Source organism: Scyliorhinus torazame, chromosome 9 (assembly GCF_047496885.1).
Source record: "Scyliorhinus torazame isolate Kashiwa2021f chromosome 9, sScyTor2.1, whole genome shotgun sequence".
NCBI lineage: Eukaryota > Metazoa > Chordata > Chondrichthyes > Carcharhiniformes > Scyliorhinidae > Scyliorhinus > Scyliorhinus torazame.
The window spans coordinates 2,230,184-2,248,678 of NC_092715.1; the positions used below are offsets into that span (position 1 = coordinate 2,230,184).

Below are 18,495 nucleotides of genomic sequence, written 5' to 3' on the forward strand. Positions count from 1 at the left end.
AATGTTAGCATTCATGTCGAGAGGTCTAGAATAGAAGAGCAGGGATCTACTTCTGAGGCTGTATAAGGTCCTGCGCAGACCCCATTTGGAGTATCTAAGGAAGGATGTGCTGGCCTTGGAAAGGGTCCAGAGGCAGTTCACAAGAATGATCCCTGGAATGAAGAGCTTGTCATATGAGGAACGGTTGAGGACTCTGGGTCTATAATCGTTGGACTTTAGAAGGTTGAGGGGGGATCTTATTGAAACTTACAGGATACTGTGAGGCCTGGTTAGAGTGGACGTGGAGAGGATGTTTCCACTTGTAGGAAAAACTAGAACCAGAGGACACCATCTCAGACTAAAGGGACGATCCTTTACAACCGAGATGAGGAGGAATTTATTCTGCCAGAGGGTGGTGAATCTGTGGAACTCTTTGCTGCAGAAGGCTGTGGAGGCCAAATCACTGAGTGTCTTTAAGGCAGCGATAGATAGGCTCTTGATTAATAAGGGGATCAGGGGTTATGGGGAGAAGGCAGGAGAATGGGGATGACAAAATATCAGCCGTGATTGAATGGCGGAGCAGACTCGATGGGCCGAGTGGCCTAATTCTGCTTCTATGTCTTATGGCTCAGGTCGCAATTGGTGTGCTATCTACTCTCAATGTGTGGGGAGGCAGTGGCGTGGTGGCAATGTTGCTGGGCTAGTATTCCAGAGACTCTCACTCTTGCTTTGGGACGTGGGTTCAAATGTCACCACGGCAGCTGGTGGAATTTTAATTCAGTTAATAAATCTGGAATACAAAATTCATCATCAAAATTATCAACTGTTATAAAAACCCATCTGGTTCACTTTAGGGAAGATCCACAACAGTAAGGGCAATTAGGGTTGGACAACAAATGCTGGCCTCATCAGTGATGACCACGTCCTGCCACCTTCAAAGATCCTGAGTCTCACTGTCCCTGTACACTGCCATTTGGCCTTGTCTTGCCACTGCCTCACATGTCTGTATTAATTTTTGTCTGCTTATTGTGTCAGCCGATGTGTCCTGTTGCAGCCAATTGATATCACCCTTGCTGTCAGCCACGCCCTCCAAGATTGGAATTGTTGTCGAAATTTTACGTTGTACTCATTATATTTACCCCAATGAATTTTAAAATTTCCCAGGTCTAGTTTAAACTAATGCCCGGGTTTTGAGAGCAAAAAGAAGCAATACTCCTCAACCAATCATTTCTTTAATGAAAAATGAAAATCGCTTATTGTCACGAGTAGGCTTCAATGAAGTCACTGTGAAAAGTCCCTCGTCGCCACATTCCGGCGCCTGTTCGGGGAGGCTGGTACGGGAATTGAACCGTGCTGCTGGCCTGCCTTGGTCTGCTTTAAAAGCCAGTGATTTAGCCCAGTGAGCTAAACCAGCCCCTGTATTGTATCTTAGAGGCTATTGAAGTTGCCATAGTCCCAGATGAACATAGGTTGCTTTCCCCTTTGAAGGGGGGAGCTGACTGGTGGTGGTTTAACCTGAGGATCACCCCATAACTCTGGTGAGAGGCAAGCTTGACGAGGCGGGGCCTTAATGAATATCCTCAGCCGGTACGGGAATTTGACCCGTACTGCTGGCCTTGCTCTGCATCGCAAACCAGCTGTCTAAGGACGAGTGGTTACATGAGGGAAAATTTAGAAAGTTAACGAGAAAGGACAAGGCAATAGGGAGAGATGGTGGCATAGTGGTAATGTCTGGACTAGTAATCTAGAAGCGCAAGCTAATGCTCTGACAACATGGTGAACCTCAATTCAGTTAATAAATGTGGAATTGAAAACTAGTCTCAGTAATGGTGAACATTACAACTAATATCAACTGTTGTGGTTCACTAATGCCCTTCAGAGAAGGAAATCTGCCAATTGTACCTGGTCTGAACTATATGTGAATCTAGACACACAGCATTGCAGTTAACACCTAACTGCTCTCTGCAATTGCTGAGCAAGTTACTCCATTCAAGGGCAACAAATGCTGGCCTTTCCAGTTATGATGACATCCCACAAAAGAACAGAGAAAAAATAGCTCAGTGTGGCAAGGGCAGGTAATGACGACCAGAGTCTTGACAAGAAGGGACAGGATGTACGAACATAAGAGTACAACCACAAATAACATTAGAGTAGGTAAAAATGTTCAGACCGAATTAGAGGCTCTTTTTTAAATGTGCACAACACTCGTAACAAGATGGATGAACTGATAGCACAAATATAAATCTTTTTGAAGGATATTTAACATTTCAAAAAGACAAGAAGGTAGGAAAATGTGGTGGGGTAGCTCTGTTAATCAAAGATGACTTGGTACAGCCAGCATGGTGCCTCAGCACCAGGGACTCGGGTTCAATTTCAACCTTGCATGACTGTGTGGTGTTTGCACATTCTCCCCATGTCTGCGTGGGTTTCCTCCGGGTGCTCCGGTTTCCTCCCACAGTCCAAAGATGTGCAGGTTAGGTGGATTGGCCACGATAAATTGCCCCTTAGTGTCCAAAATGTTAGGTGGGGTTGTGGACGTGGGCCTAGGTAGGGTGCTCTTTCAGAGGGTTGGTGCAGACTCGATGGCCGAATGGCCTCCTGCACTGTAGTGATTTTATGATTCTGAACAGTGAGAGATTACCGTATGTTGAAAAAGCAAGATGTGGAATAGGTTTGGGTAGAGATAAGACTCCATTTCTGGGAGTAGCATATTTTTAGGCCCTCTAACAGTAGTTGCGTAGTAGGACATAATGTGAAAAATGCTGCCACAATGATCATGGGTGACCTCAATCCAAATGTCGATTAGATGAATCAGATTGGTAGCCTGGAAAATAAATTCATCAGAGTATTAGGCAGCACGTTCTACAGCCGATCAGGCTATACATGACCAGGATGAGACAGGATTGATCAATAAATCGATAATCTTATGGTAATTGAGACTAGGCAATGGAGATCATTACATTATAGAATTTCATGTTCAGTTTGAAGGGGGATCTAAGGCTCGCGTTTTAAATATGGATAAAAGTAATTGAAAGGATGTGAAGGCAGTGCTGAAATGAACTGGGAAACTAGCTAGGTTAAAAGTTAGGACACAGATGCAGGAGCAGACATTTAAGGACATATTTAATAACAATCAGCAAAGATTTATCTCAGTTAGAAAGAAGAGCTCGAAGAAAGATTATTTATGGCCTATAATAAGGAAGTTAAGGATATCGTCACATTGAAAGAAACCTCAAACAAATCTGGAATGGTTAACATAGGACAGTACAGCACAGAACAGGCCCTTCGACCCTCGATGTTGTGCCGAGCTTTGTCCGAAACCAAGATCAAGCTATTCCACTCCTTGTCATTCTGGTGTGCTCCATGTGCCTATCCAATAACCGCTTGAAAGTTCCTAAAGTGTCCGACTCCACTATCACAGCAGGCAGTCCATTCCACACACTAACCACTCTGAGTAAAGAACCTACCTCGGACATCCCTCCTATATCGCCCACCCTGAACCTTACAGTTATGCCCCCTTGTAACAGCTACATCCACCCGAGGAAATAGTCTCTGAACGTCCACTCTATCTATCCCCCTCATCATCTTATAAACCTCTATTAAGTCACCTCTCATCCTCCTCCGCTCGAAAGAGAAAAGCCCTAGCTCCCTCAACCTTTCCTCATAAGATCTATCCTGCGAACCAGGCAGCATCCTGGTAAATCTCCTTTGCACCCTTTCCAATGCTTCCACATCCTTCCTATAATGAGGTGACCAGAACTGCACACAATACTCCAAATGTGGTCTAACCAAGGTCTTGTACAGTTGCAGCATAACCTCACTGCTCTTAAACTCAATCCCCCTGTTAATAAATGCTAACACACTATAGGCTTTCTTCACAGCTCTATCCACTTGAGTGGCAACCTTCAGGGATCTGTGGACATGAACCCCAAGATCTCTCTGTTCCTCCACATTCCTCCGAACCCTGCCGTTAACCCTGTAATTCGCATTCAAATTTGTCCTACCAAAATGAATCACCTCGCGCTTATCAGGGTTAAACTCCATCTGCCATTTTTCAGCCCAGCTCTGCATCCTATCAATGTCTCTTTGCAGCCGACAACAGCCCTCCACCTCATCCACTACTCCACCAATCTTGGTGTCATCAGCAAATTTACTGACCCACCCTTCAGCCCCCTCCTCCAAGTCATTTATAAAAGTTAGTGGTAGGTCAGAAGATTGGTCAAATTTTAAGAATCAGCAAAATACTTTCTCCCTCATTTTCTATTATTAATTTGAGGGAGAAAATAGAGTATGAGAGGAAGCTAACAGATAGGGCAGCACATTAGCACAGTTGCTTCACAGCTCCAGGGTCCCAGGTTTGATTCCCAGCTTGGGTCATTCTCTGCGAAGTCTGCACATTTTCCCCGTGTCTGCATGGGTTTCCTCCAGGTGCTCCGGTTTCCTCCCACATTTAAAAGATGTGCAGGTTAGGTGGATTGGCCATGATAAATTGCCCTTGATGTCCAAAAAGGTTAGGTGGGGTACTGGGTTACGGGGATAGGGTGGAGGCGTGGGCTTAGGTAGAGTGCTCTTTCCACGGGTCTGTGCAGACTCGATGGGCTGAATGGCCTTCTGCACTGTAAATTCTAAGTTAAAATAAAAGCAGAGATTAAGCATTCCTACAAGTGGTTAAATAGGTAAAGAGTAACAAAAGCTTGTGTTGGTCCTCTAGGAAGTGTGTCTGGGCCACTGGTAATGAAAAACAAGGAAATGGCAGAGGTGTTAAAAGGTAATTTGTTTTTCACTCTGGAAGACTTAGAAAACTTCCCAAAGGTACTTGAAAATCAAGGGGTGAATGTGAGGGAGGAACTTAAAACAATCCCCATCACTGGGAACAAAGTTTGATGAAACTATTAGACCAGGTGACCTGCATCCTTATGAGTGGCTGCAGAGATAGTAGATGCATTGGTTATAATCTTCCAAAATGCTCCAAGTGGGAAAAAAATTGAATTTAACAACCTTTATTCAAGAAAGGACAAAGAGAAAGCAGGAAATTAAGGCCAGTTAGCCTAACACCTGGCATAGCCGAGTGGCCTAATTCTGCTCCTATGTCTTATGGAATGCTCTTTCCCAGGGAGAATTGAGGTTGGGTCATTTAAGACTGAGTTGGATAGAGTTTTGATCAAGGGAGTTGAGGGTTCTGGGAGAAAACTGAAAGGTGAAGTTGAGGCCACAATCCGATCAGCATTTTACAGAGCAGAGTCAAATGGCAAAATGGCCTACCCCTCTTTGTACTTATGATCTTATGTTTATTTCTTCCCAAGGTGTAAACTGCAGTTTGCCAGCCTGCATGCATGTTTATGGCACCTATTTGTGGGATGAACTAGTGCCCCATCCATATTTCTTATTGTATCTCGGAACTGGAGTAACGATCTGCTTTTGATGAGGTTTTTGTTGTTCAATCCCAGTTTGATTCAACCTGTAATGTCACTGCACCTGTAAAGCTGGGGTGATGATGCTCAGTCCTTGTTTCTTTTCTGATCATTCATCAACCATAGATATACTGGACAACTTTCTGCGAGATTTTACACCAGTATGTTTCCTGACGAGGCAAATGGACTAGCTTCCTTTGCTGAAGGGCAATTAAAGTGCTTCAACCAGGAGCAGACCATGTCCTTTTCAGGCGATAGCCTTAAATCCATTGAAGTTTTAAGAGTTTAAGTGTGTTGCCTACTTTTCAAAGGCAATTGCAACTTTTGTTGTCTTGATCCAGATCAGTCACTGATTTTCAGCATGATGAACAACCTTGTCCAAAGTGGACTCCTGCAGTCCATTTCCACTTAGCACTTGCCCATTATAACATCACCGTTGACTCATTTTTGGGTAATGGACTGCCATTGCCTCAGATCCTTGGGCACTGGGAATAGTAGTTCGCCTTTGTTTACAGGAATCTGGTTTCTCAGTAGCTGAACAGGAATAAATATTTCTATGCTTGGTGCTTTCAGCATCAAAACTGCATAAGTGCTTGATCTGAGATACAAGCACATTCAAAGTGATTTTCATGGGCTAAATGAAATGATTTGCTGGCACTTGTATCTATCTAAAGGATACACCTTTTTAAATCTCTACAAAATCATTGCCAAATCCTTTACTTCTAGTGAAATGTGCATTCAGCTGGAAGTACTTTCCTTGGACTTGGTAATCACCAACTTATACCAACATATTCCTGTTGGTTAATACTCTTTTGGTGTTCAAGAATACATGTTTGCCTTGTACTTAGATAATTGAGCTCTGCACACCTGAGAATTGAGAGAGAAGTATTATGGAATTAAACCTGTACTTGGGGGAAAAAAAATGGTAAACATTTTATTACGGAAATCTAATTCTGATCCCTATTCAGGATCTTGTCTTTAAAGCCTATTGTCGTTCCAGTTTGGGAATTCTATCTCTGCTACTGAGAAGGATGGCATTCAATGTAGCTCTTCATACTTTTGGTCTATTAGTCACAGCTACTTTCACGTCCCTTGATCATTTTCTTTGCGTGTCCTCTTCAGCTGTTTTCACTCATGTTACTGCTTCACAGGATCACTTTCACGTGGTGAATCTTGCCAGTGTTCTTGGTAAAGGTTTCCTTGAGGAGCAGGATGTTGCAAATGGATTATTCAGGCCAGCTAGTCAGAAATAGATGATCCTTGCTTACTTTTCAGAGTTCATATTCTAAAGTGCATTTGATGTGATTAATATTGGAATGGGGCATCCACTGACATGAGATCTTCAGACTCTGTCCTGCTTCAGCTGATCAGGCACAAATCCCATGTATGTTTGTATGGAAGGTGATTTTGAAGAACAACCTTTACTTTCCCCCATTTTATTTTCCATAGTTATAATCCTTGCCATGATTTTGGCAGTTAATAGGATAGATTTCAGATTGCCAGATTGAGCTGAGGTTTGTAACTGGGGTGAGCAATTTTTTATATCTTAGAATATTTATCACTGGGAGTTTGCAGAATTATACTTGTAAAGCTATTGGATGGTGCAGTGACAATATTTCATACAAGTTAAAATGCTGTTTAGAAGTTTTGTACCCTGCAGTCCATGCACTAGATTTGAACTCTACCTTTTTTGTGCTGACAGCATCCAGGCCGCCTCTGATCTTGCAGTCGCCGCCTCCTTACACCTCTCCCAGAGATGCCCCACCTGATATTCTGCTGGACTCCCCAGACAGGATGGGAAGCAAGAAGAAAAATAAAAAGCCTAAGCTCACCAAGGATGACACAGAACAGGCAGATAAGACTGCTATGTATGACATTGTCAGCTCTCCATCTAAAGACTGTACAAAGCTCACTTTGAGGCTATCTCGAGTTCGAGATCAGCAGGATGATATGCTCCCAAACATGGACAGCAGTACAGAAAATGAGGCAGAATTGAACAGTGTGCAGTTCCCAGAACAGACTGCAAAACAGCCAGGGACTCCTAATGATATCCATGGCTCAATGAATGTTTCTGCTCCGTGTGTGCCTCAACAGGAGCAGGCTTTCCTTCAAGCTCAGCAGGTCACTGTCTTGCAACAGAATAATGCAGTTGGAACAGTGAAAACAGCACAGTCACAGCCACTACAGCAACAATCACAACAACAGACTATGACACCATACGATGAGGTAGAATTGGATGCTTTAGCAGAGATTGAACGGATAGAACGAGAGTCTGCCATGGAGAGAGAGAGATGTTCCAAGGAGGTGCAGGACAAAGGTGAGATTTCGATATGTGAAAGAGAATCTTGTGAAATTTATACGGAAAAGTTAGTTTTAAAGTTCCTCTGCCCTCTCCTCTTCCATTTCTCACCTTTTCCAAACAAAGTTCCACTTACCAATTATGGAGGAGTCTGGCAAGGAAGTTATTGCTGCTACATAATCATCTGCTTGGAGGTTCTATTTCTGCTTTTGAGAGTGACTGTAGTTTCTGGTTGCTTTTGGAAACTTTCCATTGGCAGACTTGCGTTCGATCTTTTCAAATTGGACTGGCTATAGTTAAGGAATGCAGAATTTGAATTTAACTCTTAGAGATGCAGTGTTCTTACAAATCGCTGGAATTCTTTATCAAAGTCAAAAGTAGGAGATTTTCTTTGTTTCAAAGTAAAGTGTACAGTTTTGTGTAGACAGTTGAAATGTATACTAAACATTACCAAGCGCCTATTCCTCTGTTCAGTACAGACCTGCACACTCACTGTTGACTCATATTTTATAGTCATCTAGCATTAATTTTGAGAAGTTGGTCTGCTTGTTTCCAGTAAATTTTATGGCATAATTCAAAGATGTGATTGAAAGCAATGTGTCTTGGCCTGTTCTGTCACACAGCAAGCCCATCATGCTAAACAACAGAATCTATTAACATAGGAACTAGGAGCAGGAGTCGGCCATCTGGCCCCTCGAGCCTGCTCCGCCATTCAATGAGATCATGGCTGATTTTTTATGGACTCAGCTCCACTTTTCTGCCCGAACACCATAACCCTTTACTCCTTTATTCTTCAAAAAACTATCTATCTTTATCTTGAAAACATATACCTGTGCGATTTGGTGAAGGGTAATCGACCTTGTGACATGTGCAGCAGTGCCACATACAGGATTTGACGCATGCCAGCGACATTACTGGGGAAGATTGATGGTTGCAAATCCATTTAGAACTTGTCTGTTGGCTTTGTTCTTGGTTCTTGTCCATTCTCCAGAGTGATTGCTAAATTTCTGACGCTCCCACTTGCACAAAAAAGCTGCACAGATTTTGAATTAATTAATAAAACCTTTTGTGCAAATGTTGGTTGCCCATGGTTGAGCATTCTTCTGGTGTTCTGTGCTTTATTTGCCAACACCATTATTCTTGGATTTAATGGGGAATGAGCATTTCTGCTGTGCAGCCATGATTTTTTGAGTCAAGATAACCAAGCTTGTTTTGAACCCAGTCCTTTTGGTTAAGTGCAGACTTGTGCAGCTGTTAATGTTTTATTCTAGAATAGTATATGATTTCAGAATTTGAATTTCTAGTGTCCAAAACCATGTAATCATGATGTGTATATCTGGTGGAATGTACATTTTTATGACTTTGGATAAGTTGACAGCTATCTGAAAAGTGACTTCACTTTTCTTTGAACTGGTTTCACACCTCTGGTCTGGTAATGTCCAACTGACAGCGACTGGCTCATGTTCTAAACTCAGCTCTGATTTTCCTCAATCTGCACTTGGCATCGTGAAGCCAAAATAATGCTGATAGTTCAACTGGTTGATACCTTCGATTGGGCACAAGCCCTCTGTAGCTGCCTTCCGTAGCTGTCTATCCTATCAAAAGGGAGCAATTGTATTGATGAGGCTGAACATAGAGTTAAAGAGGTCTGTAGCACAGAAAAGGCCCTTTGGCCCCTCGTGCCTGCGCCAGTCAACAGAAACCACCTAACTGTTCTGATCCCATTCTCCAGCATTTGGCCCATAGCCTTGTCTGCCCTGGCATCGCAAGTGCACATCTAAATACTTCTTAAATGTTATGAGGGTCTCTGTCTCTACCATTCCTTTCAGACAGCGAGTTCCAGACTCCCACCACCCTCTGGGTGAAAAGGATTCCCCTCACACCCCCTCTAAACCTCCTGCCCCTTAGCGCAAGTCTATGCCCCCTGGTCATTGACCCCTCCTCCAAGAGGAAAAGTTTCTTCCTATCTACTCTATCTGTGCCCCATATAATTTTATACAGCTCAATCATGTGCCCCCTCAGTCTCCTCTGGTCCAAGGAAAACAACCCCAGTCTATCCAAACTCCCTTCATAGACATACGGTTTAATGAGTTGTTTAAAGGACATTACTGTTAATTTGAGGCTTTACTTGTTAGATCATGGATTACAGGCACAGGGATAATTGTATTAAGTGTGATCCCTATCATGAGAGGGTTGCCCTATGATGAAAGTCTGAGTGAATTCCGTGTATTTCCTGGGGTTTAGAAGGGTGAGAGGTGACCTTGCTGCAGAATGCAGGATTGTGAAGCAGGCTGACAGGGTCGACACTGACCGGGTGTTTCCCCTGGCTGGGCAATCAATAATACCGGGCACAGCGCTCGAATTAGGGGTCGATCAGACTGAATTGAGAAAACGTTTTACTCAAAAGGGTTGACTCTTTGGAATTCTCTGAGAGAATGAATGAGAGGGGCCATATTGTTGGAGAGGACAGTGTGAAACAGACTGGTAATCTCGAGGAAATACTTGTTAGGAAGGAAGATGTGTTGGGCATTTTGAAAAGCTTGAGGATAGACAAGTCCCCCGGGCCTGACGGGATATATCCAAGGATTCTATGGGAAGCAAGAGATGAAATTGCAGAGCCGTTGGCAATGATCTTTTCGTCCTCACTGTCATCAGGGGTTGTACCAGGAGATTGGAGAGTGGCAAATGTCGTGCCCCGTTCAAAAAAGGGAATAGGGATAACCCCGGGAATTACAGGCCAGTAGGCAAAGTAATGGAAAGGGTACGGAGGGATAGGATTTCTGAGCATCTGGAAAGACACTGCTTGATTAGGGATAGTCAGCACGGATTTGTGAGGGGTAGGTCTTGCCTTACAAATCTTATTGAATTCTTTGAGGAGGTGACCAAGCACGTGGATGAAGGTAAAGCGGTGGATGTGGTGTAAATGGATTTTAGTAATGCATTTGATAAAGTTCCCCATGGTAGGCTTATGCAGAAAGTAAGGAGGAATGGGATAGTGGGAAATTTGACCAGTTGGATAACGAACTGGCTAACCGATAGAAGTCAGAGTGGTGGTGGATGGCAAATATTCAGCCTGGAGCCCAGTTACCAGTGGCGTACCGCAGGGATCAGTTCTGGGCCCTTTGCTGTTTGTGATTTTCATTAATGACTTGGATGAGGGAGTTGAAGGGTGGGTCAGTAAATTTGTAGATGATATGAAGATTGGTGGAGTTGTGGATAGTGAGGAAGGCTGTTGTCGTCTGCAAAGAAACATAGATAGGATGCAGAGCTGAGCTGAGAAGTGGCAGATGGAGTTTAACCCTGAAAAGTGAGGTTGTCCACTTTGGAAGGACAAATATGAATGCGGAATACAGGGTTAACGGTAGGGTTCCTGGCAATGTGGAGGAGCAGAGAGATCTTGGGGTCTATGTTCATACATCTTTGAAAGTGGCCACTCAAGTGGATAGAGCTGTGAAGAAGGCCTATGGTGTGCTCGCGTTCATTAGCAGAGGGATTGAATTTCAGAGCCGTGAGGTGATGAGGCAGCTGTACAAAACTTTGGTAAGGCCACATTTGGAGTACTGTGTGCAGTTCTGGTCGCCTCATTTTAGGAAGGATGTGGAAGCTTTGGAAAAGGTGCAAAGGAGATTTACCAGGATGTTGCCTGGAATGGAGAATAGGTCTTACGGGGAAAGGTTGAGGGTGCTAGGCCTTTTCTCATTAGAACGGAGAAGGATGAGGGGAGACTTGATAGAGGTTTATAAGATGCCATGGGGAATAGATAGAGTAGACAGTAAGAGACATTTTCCCCAGGGAGAACAAACCATTACAAGGGGACATAAATTTAAGGTGAATGGTGGAAGATATGAAATGAATGAAATGAAAATCACTTATTGTCACGAGTAGGCTTCAAATGAAGTTACTGTGAAAAGCCCCTAGTCGCCACATTCTGGCGCCTGTTTGGTGAGGCTGTTAAGGGAATTGAACCGTGCTGCTGGCCTGCCCTGGTCTGCTTTCAAAGCCAGCCATTTAGCCCTGTGCTAAACAGCCCCAGATAGGGGGGATGTCAGAGATAGGTTCTTTACCCAGAGAGTAGCGGGGGCATGGAATGCACTGCCTGTGGAAGTAGTTGAGTCGGAAACATTAGGGACCTTCAAGCGGCTATTGGATAGGTACATGGATTACGGTAGAATGATGGGGTGTAGATTAATTTGTTCTTAATCTAGGACAAAAGTTCGGCACAACATCATGGGCCGAAGGGCCTGTTCTGTGCAGTATTTTCTATGTTATATCCCAGAAATTAGTGGATATTTCATCAGTGAGACTGATGGTTGATATCTCGGGGAATTGAGGGATACTGGGAGCGAGCAGGCAAGTGGAATTGGGGAAGAAGATCTGCCGTGACCATATTGACTGTTGGAGCAGGCTTGAGAGGCTGAATAATCCACTTAATTCGGGTGCTATTTGCACGAGCAATGCTTTGTTAAACATGTCAACCGTGGATCAATAGGTAGCACACTCACCCCTCAGTCAGTGTTTCAGGATCAAAAACTAATCATGTTGTTATTGTGTTTCTGTTTGTGGAGTTTACTGTCTGCAAATTGGCTGAACACATGTCATTAGACTAAAACCAGGAACAATCAACCAATGGACACGGTCGCTGTGAATTAATATCAATAAATTTCAGGAAATGTTGAATTTTAGTCGAGATATATTAATGTTGGTGAGCTTCACCTATTTATACTCCCGCACCAGTGACTGACATTAGCTTACATGTTGTTTATCTCAAAATAATGGCTCCCTGAGTTTACAGTGACTAAATACTGGCTCCCTGTGTTTACAGTGACTAGATTCTGGCTCCCTGTGTTTACAGTGACTAGATACTGGCTCCCTGAGTTTAGTGACTAGAAACTGGCTCCCTGAGTTTAGTGACTAGATACTGGCTCCCTGAGTTTACAGTGACTAGATGCTGGCTCCCTGAGTTTACGGTGACTTAATACTGGCTCCCTGAGTTTACGGTGACTAAATACTGGCTCCCTGAGTTTACAGTGACTAGATTCTGGCTCCCTGAGTTTACGGTGACTAGATACTGGCTCCCTGAGTTTACGGTGACTAGATGCTGGCTCCCTGAGTTTACGGTGACTTAATACTGGCTCCCTGAGTTTACGGTGACTAAATACTGGCTCCCTGAGTTTACAGTGACTAGATACTGGCTCCCTGAGTTTACAGTGACTAGATACTGGCTCCCTGAGTTTACAATGACTAGATGCTGGCTCCCTGAGTTTACAGTGACTAAATACTGGCTCTCTGAGTTTGCAGTGACTAGATGCCGGCTCCCTGAGTTTACGGTGACTTAATACTGGCTCTCTGAGTTTACGGTGACTAGATACTGGCTCCCTGAGTTTACAGTGACTAGATACTGGCTCCCTGAGTTTACAATGACTAGATGCTGGCTCCCTGAGTTTACAGTGACTAAATACTGGCTCTCTGAGTTTACAGTGACTAGATCCTCTGCCCAAAAAGGGCAGAGGATACCGGAAGTCTGCAGAAGGATTTGGATAGGTTAGGTGAATGGGCTAATGTCTGGCAGATGGAATTCAATGGTGCCAAGTGTGAGGCTATCCATTTTGGGAGGACTAACAGAAGAATGGATTATTATTTAAACGGTAAGATGTTAAAACATGCTGCTGTGCAGAGGGACCTGGGTGTGCTGGTGCACAAGTCGCAAAAAGTTGGTGTGCAGGTGCAACGGGTGATTAAGAAGGCTAATCGAGTTTCCTTTTTCATTGCTAGAGGGATGGAGTTCAAGACTAGTGAGGTTATGCTGCAATTGTATAGGGTGTTGGTGAGGCTGCATCTGGAGTATTGTGTTCAGTTTTGGTCTCCTTCCCTGAGAAAGGACATATTGGCACTGGAGGGAGTGCAGAGGAGATTCACTAGGTTGATCCCAGAAGGAGGGGATTAGATTATGACGAGAGGTTGAGTAGACTGGGACTGTACTCATTGGAGTTTAGAAGGATGCGGGGGGATCTTATTGAGACATATAAAATTATGAAGGGAATAGATAGGTTAGATGTGGGCAGGTTGTTTCCACTGGTCGGGGAAAGCAGAACTAGGGGGCATAGCCTCAAAATAAGGGGAGGTAGATTTAGGACGGCGTGTAGGAGGAACGCCTTCACCCGAAGGGTTGTGAATCTCTGGAATTCCTTGCCCAGTGAAGCAGTTGAGGCTCCTTCTTTAAACGTTTTTAAGAAAAAGATAGATGCCTTTCTAAAGAATAAAGGGATTCGGGGATATGGTGTACGAGCCGGAGAGTGGAGCTGAGTCCACAAAGATCAGCCGTGATCTCATTAAATGGCGGAGCAGGCTCGAGGGGCCAGATGGCCTTCTCCTGTTCCTAGTTCTTATGTTCTTATGATACTGGCTCCCTGAGTTTACAGTGACTAGATTCTGGCTTCCTTAGTTTACAGTGACTAGATACTGGCTACCTGAGTTTACAGTGACTAAATACTGGCTCCCTGAGTTTACAATGACTAGATACTGGCTCCCTGAGTTTACGGTGACTAGATACTGGCTCCCTGAGTTTACGGTGACTAGATACTGGCACCCTGAGTTTACAGTGACTAGATGCTGGCTCCCTGAGTTTACAGTGACTAGATGCTGGCTCCCTGAGTTTACAATGACTAGATGCTGGCTCCCTGAGTTTACAGTGACTAGATACTGGCTCCCTGAGTTTACAGTGACTAGACACTGGCTCCCTGAGTTTACAGTGACTAGATACTGGCTCCCTGAGTTTACAGTGACTAGATGCTGGCTCCCTGAGTTTACAGTGACTAGATGCTGGCTCCCTGAGTATACAGTGACTAGATAATGGCAACCTGAGTTTACAGTGACTAGATACTGGCTCCCTGAGTTTACAGGGACTAGATGCTGGCTCCCTGAGTTTACAGGGACTAGATGCTGGCTCCCTGAGTTTACAGTGACTAGATGCTGGCTCCCTGAGTTTACAATGACTAGATGCTGGCTCCCTGAGTTTACAGTGACTAGATACTGGCTCCCTGAGTTTACAGAGACTAGATACTGGCTCCCTGTGTTTACAATGACTAGATACTGGCTCCGAGTTTACAGTGACTAAATACTGGCTCCCTGAGTTTACAATGACTAGATACTGGCTCCGAGTTTACAGTGACTAAATACTGGCTCCCTGAGTTTACAATGACTAGATACTGGCTCCGAGTTTACAGTGACTAAATACTGGCTCCCGGAGTTTACAGTGACTAGAAACTGGCTCCCTGAGTTTACAGGGACTAGATGCTGGCTCCCTGAGTTTACAGTGACTAGATGCTGGCTCCCTGAGTTTACAATGACTAGATGCTGGCTCCCTGAGTTTACAGTGACTAGATACTGGCTCCCTGAGTTTACAATGACTAGATACTGGCTCCCTGAGTTTACAATGACTAGATACTGGCTCCCTGAGTTTACGGTGACTAAATACTGGCTCCCTGAGTTTACGGTGACTAAATATTGGCTCCCTGGGTTTACAGTGACTAAATGTGCATTTCTCTTGTTCTGCTTGGCTACTTTTACTCTGACCAGTGTTATGGGCGAGGTGTTTTCAGAACCCCATAATGTATCATAGAGTTCAACCAGCCTCCCCCTTTAATGTATTTGTTGCTTTTCCGAGCACACTGCTTGTTCCCTAGGTGTGGGATTACAATTATGGACACATGAGTTTTTAAACACAAAACAATGTTTATTCCATGAACTCAACTTAACATCTTAAATAAACATTGGATCTCTTAATACCCCTTACTTCAAAGATAACTCAGAAAATATTGCAACAGTAAATAATTCCTTAAAATGTTCCTTCAAACTTCCAAGAGACTTAAGCCCTTTAAACAAAATCAAATCAGGTTAAAGGCGTTACTGTAATGAGTTTAAATCACCCAAATGATCCAGAGATAGTCTTGCATGGCACAGATCCAGCTCACTGCAGACACAGACACTCCCAAGCTCTTTTCAAACTGCAAAACTAAAAATTGCAAAATGGCTGACCTGACCTCAGCTCCACCCACTCTGACATGGCTCTTTTCTTAAATGTACATTGCTTAAACATCCGGTTCTTAAAGGTACTCACATGACAACTCCCCCCAAGAAAAAAAAAAACCATCAACTTCAAGATGGTTTAATTTTTCACTATTGCACCATCCACTAAGAAATGTACACAGTAAATATACTTTTTCGTTTTTTAATAAGAACAACACATGCAAACAGGTATAATAATATAGTCCATTTTCTTTGTTCTTCTTCCTCCAACCGAAAACCTTCTCAATTGACAGTGTCATGTGAGAGTACTTTAAAGACATGGATGTTTCAGCATGTATCTTTAAGAAACAGTGATGTCAGAGAGTAGGTGGAGCTGAGGTCAGATCAGCCATTTTGCAGTTTAGTTTTGCAGATTTTGTTTGAAAAGCAGATTGTGTGTGTCTGTGTTTTGCAGTGAGCTGGATCTCTGCCATGTAAGACTATCTCTGGAGCATTTGGGTGATTTAAAATAAAGCCTTTAACCTGATGTGATTTTGTTTAAAGGTGTTAAGTCTCTTGGAAGTTTGAAGTAACGTTTTAAGGAATTATTTACAGTTGCAATATTTTCTGAGTTATCTTTGAAGTAAGGGGTGTTAAGAGATCCAATGTTTATTTAAGATGTTAAGTTGAGTTCATGGAATAAAGAGTGTTGTGTGTTTAAAAACCCACGTGTCCATAAATGTAATCCCACACCTAGGGAAAAAGCCGTGTGCTAGGAAAAGCAACAAATCCATTAAAGGGATAGGTTGGTTGAACTCCATGATACATTTTGGGGTTCTGAAAACGCCTCGCCCATAACAACAGTCTCTTTGAACAAAATCTCTGCACGATCCATCCATTCCTCTACTCCTCGGCATTTCTCTTGAGAATCAGATACTTTAGTTCAATCTGACCACAGAGTCCCTTGCAATTCTCCAATACAGGAACATTGGTGATCACAGCTTTCAGGCAGTCAAATGCCTGTTGAAAGTCCGCTGTCCATTGAAATTTTTGACGTTCCTTTAGCAAGTCCATCAGTGGAGTAATCACGCCACAAAACCTGTGCACAAAGGTTCGAACAAATTCATTCATGTTAAGAGATCGCATTGCCTCCCTTCGTCTTGAGGGTATCTGAAACTTCTCAAGGAAAGTGATTCGGGCTTCTCCAAATTCACTTTCGGCTAGGTTCATCACCAACCCGCCACCTGAAGTCGATCGAAGAACTCCATACGATGTTTTAAATGTTCTTTCCATGTCTGGAAGTTGGAAATAAAAGCAGATTGTCCCACTTTCTCCATGCAATCCTTCAAACGTGGGATAGGATAAGAGTCCGTTCTTGTAACTGCATTCACCTTTCTGTAGTCCACACACAACTGTTGGGTACTGTCTGGTTTAGGTACCATTACTATGGGTGAGCTCCATTGGCTGCAACCCACTTCAATTATGCCATTTTTAAGCATACTCTCAATCTCTTTGTTGACCTGTGCCAATTTTAAATGTTTAAGTCTATATGGATGTTTGATAGGAACAGCATTTCCCACATCTACATCATGTGTAGCCATTTTAGTACTTCCCAATTTATCTCTTCAAACTTGCCCATGTGATATCAATAACTCTTTCAGGTCAGCTCGTTTTCTCTCTGGAAGGTAACTTAACAATTCGTCCCAATTTTTAAGAACATCCTCATTTTCCAATTTAATTTGAGGTATGTCAAATTCACAGTCATCTGGATTTGGTTTGTCACTTTGAGTTAGAATCATTAAAACCTCCTTTTTCTCTCCTTCCCTTTCAAAGTACCTTTTAAGCATATTCACATGACACACTCGGTGAGTCTTCCTTCTATCTGGTGTTTTTATCACATAATTCACCTCACTTAATTTCCTTTCAATCTGATACGGTCCACAAAACCTAGCTTTTAAAGGCTCCCCTACCACTGGTAACAACACTAAATCTTTATCCCCACTGGCAAAACTACGAACTTTGGATTTCTTGTCCGCTACTCGTTTCATCACATTTTGTGAAACTTTCAAATGTTGCCTCACCAATTCACCTGCTCTATTTAATCATTCCCTAAAATTTGACACTTAATCCAATAGTGTAATTTCCGATTTCTCACCCACCAATTTTTCCTTGATCAATTTAAGTGGTCCTCTTACCTCATGACCAAAAATTAGTTCAAAAGGACTAAATTTGGTAGACTCATCAGGTGGATCCCTAATTGCAAACAATACGAATGGAATTCCTTTATCCCAATCCTCTGGATAATCTTGACAATACGCCCTCAACATTGTCTTTAATGTCTGATGCCAACTTTCTAACGCTCCCTGAGATTCTGGATGGTGCGCAGTTGATTTAAATTGTTTTATTCCTAAGCTGTCCATAACTTCTTTGAATAACTTTGAAGTAAAATTCGATCCTTGATCCGATTGAATTTCTGTGGGTAGTCCCTATCTCGTAAAGAATTTAAGTAACTCCTCCACAATCCTTTTAGCTGTAATATTACGTACTGGAATGGCCTCTGGAAACCTAGTAGACACATCCATTATAGTCAAAAGATATTGATTCCCACTTTTTGTTTTAGGAAGCGGTCCTACACAATCGATTAGGACCCTCGTAAAAGGTTCCTCAAATGCTGGAATGGGTATTAAGGGTGCTGGTTTTATCACTGGTTGAGCTTTCCCTATCACTTGACATGTGTGACATGATTGACAAAATGTAACTACATCTTTATGTAGTCCAGGCCAATAAAAATGTTTCTGGATT

The 18,495-nt window shown here is 43.1% G+C and overlaps 1 protein-coding gene across 4 annotated transcripts in view; it reads left to right on the forward strand.

Annotated features, from left to right (window-relative positions):
* Nucleotides 1-18,495, forward strand: part of LOC140429045 (nipped-B-like protein) — an 817,118-nt gene that overhangs the window by 311,902 nt on the left and 486,721 nt on the right. For 2 of the 4 annotated variants that reach the window (XM_072515574.1, XM_072515575.1), the window contains one exon: nt 7,093-7,707. The exons of 1 other annotated variant lie outside the window; for it this stretch is intronic. In XM_072515574.1, coding sequence (XP_072371675.1) covers nt 7,093-7,707 — 615 coding nt within the window. Of the gene's footprint in view, nt 1-4,694; nt 4,748-7,092; nt 7,708-18,495 lie in introns of those variants that run through there. One more of the 4 variants, XM_072515577.1, reaches the window with a different exon arrangement.